An 11717-nucleotide genomic window follows, 5' to 3' on the forward strand; every position below is an offset into this window, starting at 1 on the left:
TTGTACTTTTATCTCCCCTCATTTAATTTACACATGTATTTACTTTCAGCTTTTGACACATAATACTTAGGAAAAACAGTAGAATCTGTTTATTTTGTCGGTTTTAACCATCCGACATTATATCCTAGTAACTAAAACTTGAGTGGGTTTACACTAATCGTACTTACTTACTTACTTATGGCGCTTTTACACTGCAGCACGCTTTTTTGTTGCGTTTCCACTAGGGGTAGTTCCGGCTCAGGGCTACCTTTTCACCTTTTTGCTGGCCCTCCAAAATCGAGGTTTTTACCGGGCCAACAACCGGGTTGAATATGCTAAACTAGTGACGTAAACACTCTCGACTGCTGAATGGTCAGAGAGAATCGCTGGCAAGAGGGCTACAACTACAACAACATGAACATATTTGACCGTGATTTAATTGTAATACACGTTTCTAAATGATGCCGAAGTAACAACATACTGATACCGGTTAGTAAAAACCATGAATTAATGCTTTGACAAGTCTACAGACAGACGGCAGAGAAACACCTTTAAAATGCGTGTTGTCTGAATGGAGCTTGGCTAAGCTAACGCAGTTTATGCTCCGACCGTCCACACTCACAACAACGGCCTATACAGACATACATAAACCAGCGACTGTATTCTCCATGACACAGGCAGTCTGTCGTTTGTACTTGTTTAACTTCTGTCTAGTTTCTGAACAGATATGAAGAGCTATGAGCTCTGAGTGCTAACAGCTAACGGCTGATGTTGGTTTTGTGGTTCGTATTGAAGATGACGTCACGGCTCCGCCTACACTGCGTTACTATAGTTACTGCCCCAGTTACTAAACTGTAATGGAGACGCAGCATAAAGTGACCCTGGCCAACCAAGGCCTAACCCTGCCGTACTAAGCTGCGCGAGGCCCTGCAGTGGAAATGCGCCATTACTTACCGTACATACTTTGACCTAGGTACCATTCTCGATGCAGCACTTTTACTTGAAGTTGGGTATTGTTACAGTGTGGTATTAGTACTTTTACTTTAAACAAACAATAATAACAGCACTTATATATGATTATAATTATACTACAGGGAACAACCAATATCTAATGGATTGTAAAGACGTCTTGTAGACAGTAGTAAATAATAACAATCGGTAGCAGTGCACAAAACAAATCTTTATCCTAATCTAATGGCACAAATAAAAGCATTTGCTGTTCTAAGATGGAACAAATGTGTGTTTTTGTGTGTGTGTTTTAATGTCAGATCAGTCAATCCCCGTTGACTATCTGCCAGTGTTTCCGATCTGTTGCCAGTTTTTTGTCCAGTCGTGTCTTCAATTAAAGTTTCTGTTCAACTAATGTTTGGTTTTCCTTTTGTTTTCTGTCTCTTGTCTCCTCTTTTTTTTATTTATCGTCGTCGTCCTGTGTTGCCGCTGCCGCCAACTACCGTCTCCAAACCAACATCTGCATTGTGGACGCACCTCTGCCCTCCTTTAATCTTCACCCCAAATCTCTGCCTCTCTTCCTCTCTCTCTCTCTTTCTGTGTCCCCCAAATATCTCTTATTTCTATTTCTATTTTCTCTCTCTTTTTCTGTGTCTATCCTTTCCGCTCGCTAGCACCATGCAGAGTTGAAAGAGAGCCTTTCCGCCCCCGGTAAGCCTGTGACTTTTCAGAGACATGGCTAAAGACAGTGCACACAGTCACATATTAGAGCCATCTCTGTTATTTAGGTAACATATAACATAAGGGAATATGTTTAAGTGGTAATATAGGCTTTCTCAGGCACATTTTAGGTTGTGATTGCTCTAACAGCACATTAGTGTCCACCTCATTAATAAAGCATGAAATGCAGTTTTTCATTGAGCAGTTCTTGCATGCTTTGTTTTTTAAGTTAATTTAGCTTGTGGCTTTCTTTGTATTATATTTGTTATGTCTGTCTTTAGAAACTGCTGCCTCCTATAACACATGTCATCTTCTCTTGAGGGTTTAGTCCTGCTTTGTTTAGATTCCCTTTCATCATGTCCTCCTCTCGTCTGTAGCTGCAGTGGTGAGCAGTGATGACCCCGTCCTTCTGACCCCAGGCAGGATGAGCCAGCGCCAAGTGAAGGACAAGGAGAAGGACAAGGACAAGGACAAAGACAAGGACAAGGACAAAGACAAGGATAAGGAGAAAGACAAGGAGAAGGAGAAAGAGGCGGGTCTTCAAACGCCCAACAGGGAACTCGTTACCACCCCCTCTGCACTCAGCCCGGGGGTCAGCTACACCCATGGTAAGAAACCCATAGGGTAAGAGTTTGCATGGGATTAAGTAAGATACGATACGATAAGAAGTACTTTGTTGATCCCAATTTGGGAAATGTTTGCGTTGCAGCAGCAAAAAGAAAGGCTTTGTACATTAGAGAAATGAAAAGACTAGAAATAAACAATCCAAAATGCAAACATCTCAAGTAGAAAATATACATGTGGAGATAATAAACAAAGTATGAAGCAGGATATTATATATACATGAATTGGTACCACTTTACAATAAGACTACCCTTATAAAGGGTTTACGAATAGTTTGTAATTCATTTATTAATTAGGTTGTGAACACTTTATAAATCCTTAATAAGCTTTTATAAGACATGAGATTAACAGGGCGACTGTGACCGGTTGCTTGCCGAATAGTGAGCCCACATCTATCTGTACTGCTTATTATTAGAGGTAGTAACTCATTAATAAATGGTCATAAGAGATGCCAAGAAACATCAAGATGGAAGGGGGGAATCAACTCAGTGAACAACAGATACCAAGGATGCTGGCTGATGAAGAAGACGAAGTAAGCTAGGTAGCCAATATAAGGCTTAGTCATCTTGCCAAATAGTGAGCCTGTGTTGATGTATGAAAACTATGTTAGAACTGGTTTATAAATGGTCCTTAATGATTAATAAAGTGTTTACAACCTAATTAATAACCTAATTATAAACCCTTTGTGAATCCTTTATAAGGGTAGTCTTATTGTAAAGTGGTAAATAAACAATATATGAAGCAGGATATTATATATACATTAATTGTGCAAGGAATGGATTATTACATATTAGATTGAATATAAGTTATCCAAGAGAGGTGATTTGTTTTAAAAAAGAAATGTGTTGGTGGTCTCCAGAAATCTGATTTTGATGAACCTCTCCACATTAAATGCAGAATTACAGTCAATGCAGCGATTGTGTACACTTTCTCTGTAGGGCTGCACGATTTTGGGAAATAATCTAATTGAGATTTTTCTGACAGATATTGCGATTCGATTTGCGATATTTGTTTTGAAGCGACCCAACGGAAGTTTATTGTAAAATGCGGCCATAACTCCGGCTAGGAAGGTCGTATCAACGTGCTCCCGTCTCTAGCACCCCGCAGCCCGAGCTACGAGTGAAAGAACTAAACTTACATGAAGCTTCCGTTGGGTTGCTTTAAAGTCAAGCTTCAGTTTAAGACTCTCCCTGTAATAGAAACATGTGATGGAGCATTACTAACCTGACTCAGATGGTTCACCAAACCATCTAAAGCTCCATTGGAAGCCATTTGGAAAAGTATTTCAAAAATACTTGCCAGGTGATTGGGTCAATCTGTCTATCACCTTCTATCAGGGGCCACTTCTGATTGGTTAACAATGACTGGTACATGTGGAGCACTTCTGATTGGTGTGGATGACTGACACACAAGAAGAACAACAACAAATTCAAAAAAGAAAACGCAGGTTTGCCATTTGATAATGTCATCATTTCAAATCGACGAATCGTTCAGCCCTATTTCTCATGCACAGTGACACGCTTGCCGGGTGTAGCTGTTCACAACATGTCTGAGGATGATCTTGAGTAACCTGGGCATGTTATCTGCTTTTGCACTTTGAGCAACACACACCCTCTAGCTTCATCATATGGGAGGGAAGCTTATCTCCAATACTCTGCAATCACACCATAACAAAGTAGATCACTCCAGGTAAGAGGAACATGTGTGTTTTCATTGGAGGCAAACTGTCCCTCCTCTACTGATGCTCAGCCACACTCATGTCCTCTCTTTTTTGTCCTGCTTCAGCCTTTTATAGTTTTATATATTTGTAGATGTCCTCGCTGTGGGACGGATTCTGAGTCTGATATGCAGTAGATCACATAGCTGCTGTATAATACCTAGAAGTCCACATATCTCAACATATCAGCGGGGATGATTTCCAGTGTTACTGCAGATGTTTGATCCTCGTTGTCAGAATCTGTCTGGAAATGCTCTCATTACAACTCACTCTGATGGTGCTTTGTTCTTGTGTTGCAGCGCCCCCTTGTGATCGAAGTATCTATTTATTTCAAGGATTTATATACCAGTAGTCTGATTTTGTTGCATGACATCACAGGGAAATGTGTTTCTCTACAGTCTTCAGTGAAAGACAGGGCAAAGCTTAATATGTAAATGATATGAATGTATTTCTTTGGCCTGCTGTTATAGTCTGGATGTAGGGTTAGGGTTGAGCTGCAACGATTCCTTCCATTATCTTATACATCTGCAGATCATTTTCTTGATCAATCAATTGTTTAGTATATAAAAAAGTAGTAAAAAATGTCAATCCCAGTTTGTTGATGTCCTTAAACGTCTTGTTTTGTCTAAAAACCAATAATAGTACACTTTAATATTTATATATTATATCAAAACATTTTGCAAACAGGAACATCCATATCTGAGAAACTGAAGACAGCATTTTCTTACATTTTTCTTGAAAATCTCTTAAAGATGAACAATGTTCATAGAAGTTGGCTTTAATGTGCTGCCCATCGACCAATCAAGTAGCCGTTTCAAATCTAATCACAGGTCAAAACTATCGGAGCATTTGTTTGCTGCTACATTTCAAGAATAAGTTTTGGTCTAGTTCGAAGCTAAAACTGTGTTTGTGTAACCTCATAAGCAAAGTTTGTAATTGCAATCGTGTGACTCATCCCTGATGGCTTTTGCATTTGGTTGTTAAACTTCAGGCTCACATTTGGGCAGGTCTAGTATCGCTGAATCCATTTGCATGAATCTATTTGAGTGTGTTTTTCAAATAGAAAAACTAGGCTGTAAAGCTACTTCCTACCACAAGAGGGAGTGAGCTTAACATGGCAATGATACACATCTTTGACCTCCACTCTACATGTCAGACACATTCAACTCTATCACGTGTGTTCATGCAACATCACTCACTTACTTAGCTTCTGAAAAAGCTTGTTAACGGATGCAAAACATTGTGTGTAGTCAGTAATGTTGACATATATTTATCAAGAGTAAGACGTGTTTTCATGGAGAAAGATGGAGTAGTTGAAGCCACTTCTATGTGCAGTTCTGCGTCTGTTCTGCACACTTTTGTTGCTCCGGTATACTGATATCAACATGCTACCTTGCTGAAATAGAGTCCAGAGCCTGTTTCAAGAAGAGATTGAAGGGCCATAATGACCATGTACCCTTGTGAGCTGTGAACCCTAACTTCATTTGATCGCATGTTGTTGATGATACTGGTGATGTTTTTAATGTTGTTAATGATGTCAGGACTTATGTCCTAAATGTTGTTGTATTGTTTTAAGTGTCGGACTCCAGGAAGAGTAGATTTAATCGAGAGCAAAAGCTAATGGGGATCCTTAATAAACATAAACATGATTCAATATAAACGAGTCCTCTGGAAGCGGGTGGTGATACAGCAGCTGGAGAACATCGAAAGCAGACTGTCCGTCATCCTCCCCTTCAAAAACCCGACTGCACCATATGTGAAGCAAGAGTCGGTAAAACAGCAAGCTTCCTTCTTTTTCAATTTGTTTATGACACTCCAGCACAAAAACGGATATCCATGGCAACGGACTTCACGCCTTCTAGTCCTGGGTCTGGCGTCACAGTTTATACTCTGCTTTGTTTGAAGATCCCCACGTCATTAGGAGATGACGTGGGTCATTCTGAATTGAGAAGGGGATTGTCAGAGTCGGGTGAAAATTCACACTTAAGGTGCGAAGAGCCTTTATGACGATAGTATTTTTCTATTTATCTGATGCTTCCCCCGACGACAACAACAAGTGATTGCTCGAGAGTGTTTCTGTTGGAACATAATTACATTTGATTGTACCCAGAAGTGCCTCCTCTAAATGACCAATTTGCTATATTTATGCACATCTAAACCCTTATTGTTTGCATAACATCTGATCATTAACCAACCCCTCTACCCTCTCCAAAGAAGGCACGTCATTGCAAATCATAATTCAGTTTCTTAACCAAATAAAACCTGGTTTCAAGTCGACTTTTTAAAATCAAGATACTAGGGAAATAATCAGATTCCTTTCTCATCATAAAATAGGTGTGTATTGATGCCCTTGATGGGGGGGGGGTAAACTTGAATGACAAAGCCGAAAAATCTCTATAGCAACCTGTTCCGTCATTTAAGCTTGTTGTTATCACGCAGATAATAATAATAAATTATATTTCTATAGCGCTTTTCTCTAACTCAAAGACGCTTTACAGTCGGGGGAGGGTAGACAGACAAGGACAGGCAAAAACAACAAAACAAAACGAATCAAAAAATAATAATAAATGAATAAAACAAAACAAATAAAACAAGATAAACAGAAAGGGCAGTCAGGAGGACGTTGATTGAGGGGGGGGGAGGGCTTATGGATATACAGAGTGAGTCTTGAGGCGGGACTGGAACCGGGCGAGGGACTCAGACTCACGGAGGTCTTGGGCGAGGGAGTTCCAGAGCTTCGGGGCTGCCACAGAGAAGGCTCTGTCCCCCAAAGCTTGGGGGTGGAAAGCAAACCGGCTGAGGTGGATCTGAGGGACCGGGGTGGTTGGTAGAGGATGAGGAGGTCAGTGAGGTAGGGGGGGGGGGCAGATGGTGGAGGGCTTTGTATGCGAAGACCAGGAGTTTGTAGTGGATGCGGTGAGAGACGGGGAGCCAGTGGAGTTCTTTGAGGACCGGGGTGATGTGATGCCATGATTTGGGGTGGGTGAGGAGGCCTGGCGGCTGCGTTCCTGGACACGCTGGAGTCTATCGATGGAGGTGGAGCAGAATTGCCGTAGAGGAGTGAATACAAGAGTCGATGTAATGTTAATGTGTTTGTCTTTCCAATTAGTTTTAATTGGTTATATGATGCTATAAAAAGAGGTTACATTACATTGCATTTAGCTGACGCTTTTATCCAAAGCGACTTACAATAAGTACATTCGACCAGGAAGACACAACCTTGAAGAAAACAGAATCATAAAGTACATCAGGTTTCATAGAGCAAAAACATTTCAAGTGCTACTCAACTGGCTTTAGATAAGCCAGCCCTTTATTAGTATATAAGTGCTTTGTTAATAGTTCTATCGCTCGAAGTGGAGTCGAAAGAGATGAGTTTTCAGTCTGCGCCGGAAGGTGTGTAAGCTATCTGCCGTCCTGATTTCAATGGGGAGCTCATTCCACCATCTTGGAGCCAGGATAGCAAACCCACGTGTTTTTGGTTTTTGGGTTAAGACGACATGATTGACAGCTGACTCTTGACGCTTGACTTCCACTCTGAGGGAAGGAGTCACGAAGCAAAAGGCTCTGGGAGATGTAACCTTAACGCAATTTGTGTCAGTTAAAATCTGACTTTCTTAAAGGTATTTTGACGGAAACATTCGTGTTTTTTCTGGCCTACCATCTAGCGTGGCAGCAGCTAGGATCTCTGACTGTCTGTCTGCAGGATTTCACGGGTTAGATTTGAATTAAACTTGCGTAAACGGTGCAGCATGGACTTAGAAAGAACAATTAACATTTTGGAGAGGATCCAAAACACAGGCTGAATGCCGACTATGTTTATCTTAACATTACGAGATCGGGATTGCGTTTAAATTTAGCTCCGAGTGGTCCAAAAATAAACTGCAGGTCCGCGGATTTAGCTACGACTAACCATAAGAGTGTTGTCAACCAATAAAGTTGGAAAGAAGATTAAAGCAGGTCATGAACTTTTCACCGGCGGCACTGACGTCTGTATCAGCTGAAATGTATTCATTTTAAAACAGTGCAGCTCTATTTTTGACCAAATGTACAGATAAAAAAAGGTTCACCAAATGTTCTATCTCTGTCAAAGCATCTCATGTAACTTAGCTAAAAAATAGTCCAGCAAAGAACAAGTAATTAAGTATTATATTACCCAGATTCTCCCCTTTCTCCCACTATGGCACACATTTGTCACACATAGTGGCCAAGTATCTAATAATGTGAAACCTTCAATTAAACAAGATAATTAGAATACAAAAGAACCACCTTTTGTGTACCAGGCTTTAAGGCATGCTTATTCCTATATCTCTGAATTCTGCCTCTGTATTTGACTCATTTCGAGCGAAGCTGCCATTTTATGTACTGCAGTTTTTAGCCCTTTTGAATAGGCTTCATTTGAGGTTGTGTTGTGTCTCATAAAGCTATAACTTCTAGAAGGAAAAGACATGAGACAGGAGTGTATGATGTCGACTGTTTACTTGCAAATTACACCACAGTCATCCAACACAATCTCCTCATATAGTCACATATATTGCATGACCTTACATTATCCCTTAATGACTCAGCACAGTATGTCTCCTAATGAATGAATTAAGGTGATATTATCATTACTTCACTCACCACAGAGGTCATTTTGTTTCTGGGTCACCATGGCGCAGATAGTTTACTACCACTCAATACCAGACATATATTCAGAAACTATAGTTACCACTTGCTTGTGTTGCAGTGCCGCTCTCCGTCCGTACTGTTATTGATGTGATTAATGATGGGGATAATATAATACAAAATGTCTGTTTGTTGTTTATGATTCAAACTGCTTCTATAAAGTAGCTGCAATGTGAGTTTCCAGACGAACTCGGGCGTCTCTGGTCTGTCTGCCAAGTGGTTCTTCCTCTCTGTATGACTCACTGAGAACAGAAATAAACCCAGAGAGGTTGTTTGACAAATCTTCCTCAATCGGCTTTGAAGCTGCTCTCACTTTAACCGTCTTTACAACGACTTGCAGTTCTCTTTCCAGGTAAACAGAGAGTCCACCTGTACCAGAGAGTTAGAGAGACTCAACAGGATAACATAGAAATACAACATTGATTTTTTTAATTAAACAGTATAAAGGAAGTTGAAGGTACGGTACGTTTATTTATATCGCACATTTTCAGACATAGAGGTAATTCAAAGTGCTTTACATCAAAACTAACACATAATAAATACTAGTAATAGACAAAAGAAAGGAACACAATAAATAAACACAATGGAATAACAGATTCATAAAAACAATGCATAAAAGAGATACAGAATAGTTTAAAAACAACATTGTAAAAAGTGCTAAAACAAGTTAAAAGACTTCTGGGTAAGCAGCTGAAAAAAGTAATGTTTTTAGCCTCGACTTAAAGGTCTCCTAGTATACTGTTTTTCATCAGGTCTCAGATATATACAGAGCCTGTCTCTGATTGGCTAAAACACCAAACAGATAATTGCAGCATTACCCATAATCCCCTCTGTTTCAGCCCTGTTTCCAAAGTGCTGATTCTCTGTCTGTTACTTTAGATGAAAATAAGGAGCCCCTCCCCACGCCCCTCTGAGAGACATTTGGTTACAAAGAACTCAATGGTGCTCTAGGAGGAGATTCAGGGGATAAGGGGGGGGGGGTTACCTTGGTTGCTGATTGGCTAATGGTTACACAAGACAAAACATCGTTATGACATCATAAAGTGGCCAAAATCTGATCAGCTCATTTTCAGACAGGTTTTTATAGAAATGGATCAAAAAGAGAGAGAATCTTTGTTCCTGAAACTTTCAGAGTCTCTTTCCACAGAGGGGACACATGTTGATGTAGAAGAGACATGAAGAAGAGGGGACACATGTTGATGTAGAAGAGACATGAAGAAGAGGGGACACATGGTGATGTAGAAGAGACATTGAGAAGAGGGGACACATGTTGATGTAGAAGAGACATGAAGAAGAGGGGACACATGTTGATGTAGAAGAGACATGAAGAAGAGGGGACACATGTTGATGTAGAAGAGACATGAAGAAGAGGGGACACATGTTGATGTAGAAGAGACATTGAGAAGAGGGGACACATGTTGATGTAGAAGAGACATGAAGAAGAGGGGACACATGTTGATGTAGAAGAGACATGAAGAAGAGGGGACACATGTTGATGTAGAAGAGACATGAAGAAGAGGGGACACATGTTGATGTAGAAGAGACAACGAAGAAGAGGGGACACATGTGATGAAGAAGAGACATGAAGAAGAGGTGACACATGTTGATGTAGAAGAGACATGAAGAAGAGGGGACACATGTTGATGTAGAAGAGACATGAAGAAGAGGGGACAACATGTTGATGTAGAAGAGACATGAACAAGAGGGGACACATGTTGATGTGAAGAGACATGAAGAAGAGGGGACACATGTTGATGAAGAAGAGACATGAAGAAGAGGGGACACATGTTGATGTAGAAAGATGAGAAGAGGGACACATGTGATGAGAGAGACTGAAGAAGAGGAACCACATGTTAATGTAGAAGAGACATGAAGAAGAGGGAGACACATGTTGATGTAGAAGAGACAGAAGAAGAGGGGTACACTGTTGATGTAGAAGAGACATGAATAAGAGGGGACACATGTTGATGTAGAAGAGACATGAAGAAGAGGGGACACATGTTGATGTAGAAGAGACATGAAGAAGAGGGGACACATGTTGATGTAGAAGAGACATGAAGAAGAGGGGACACATGTTGATGTAGAAGAGACATGAAGAAGAGGGGACACATGTTGATGTAGCAGAGACATGAAGAAGAGGGGACACATGTTGATGTAGCAGAGACATGAAGAAGAGGGGACACATGTTGATGTAGAAGAGACATGAACAAGTGGATTTTGCATAATAGGTGACCTTTAAAATAACTCAGCGTTGGTTCCATTTTGTGGGGAGCATAAAAAAAGGTAGGAGAAGATTGGAAAGCAAAGCGGAGCAGGTGGGGTCAATTGGATTTAAGCTCAGCTTCAGGGATTACTTCCTGTCAGACGCGGTTAACAACATGGACGCTGGTCTTAGCTTCTCCTTTAGCCACTGACAATCCAGCATTCCTTCTTCATCCCTTGCTCTCATCCAATGACTCACTGATCTCTAAGAGGCACAAAGCTCGGCAGCGGAGATATTGCAGCGTCTAAAACAAAGAGTCTGTGGATGTTAAGGTGATGGATAACATCTCAGCCTTTGGATCTGAGCTCCGCTCGGACGGCCGGACTCTCGATTTGACCGATGCAACCTGGAACTAAATTAGGAAGAGGTGTAGCATGGTTTGGACGATCGAGGTGCTGTCAACACGTGACTTTGGGACACTTTTATTTCGGTTTGAGCCTGAAGGAAAGCAAGGTTACGTTACGACGGAGCGACAACTACCAAGGTAGGACTTGTTGATGTGTTTTGAACCTCCCTATGTGAATCTACCCGTCTTCCTCTATGTGTGTGTGTGTTGTCTACGTGAGCTCTTGTGAGGATAGAACAAAGATCACACCATGTACTCAGGTCATGTGGACAGAAACAGGATCCACTTCTTACTGTGAGATGCCTGGAGGAGGTTAGTGATCAGAAAGCCTCTTTGTTGCTCCGCTAATCCAAGGCTTACAGAGTCTCCTCGCAACGGTTATGTAAGACTAGATGTGTCTACATGTGACCTTCTGTCTGCGGTGCATGTATCACTTGCTTTGGATAGCAAGAGAC

General features: G+C 41.0%; 1 protein-coding gene across 4 annotated transcripts in view; it reads left to right on the plus strand.

Annotated features, from left to right (window-relative positions):
- The window catches only part of LOC117539027 (splicing regulatory glutamine/lysine-rich protein 1-like), a 45093-nt gene extending 42306 nt beyond the window's left edge, over positions 1-2787 (plus strand). For 2 of the 4 annotated variants that reach the window (XM_034205024.1, XM_034205023.1), the window contains exons 3-4: positions 1602-1638; positions 2025-2785. In XM_034205024.1, the coding sequence (XP_034060915.1) occupies positions 1602-1638; positions 2025-2275 (288 nt within the window). In that variant the 3' untranslated portion in view covers positions 2276-2785. Of the gene's footprint in view, positions 1-1601; positions 1639-2024 lie in introns of all 4 variants that reach the window. The other 2 variants (XM_034205025.1, XM_034205022.1) reach the window with 2 other exon arrangements.
- The last annotated feature ends 8930 nt before the right edge of the window (positions 2788-11717 follow it).

This window comes from Gymnodraco acuticeps, unplaced genomic scaffold (assembly GCF_902827175.1).
Source record: "Gymnodraco acuticeps unplaced genomic scaffold, fGymAcu1.1, whole genome shotgun sequence".
NCBI classification, from domain to species: Eukaryota; Metazoa; Chordata; class Actinopteri; order Perciformes; family Bathydraconidae; genus Gymnodraco; species Gymnodraco acuticeps.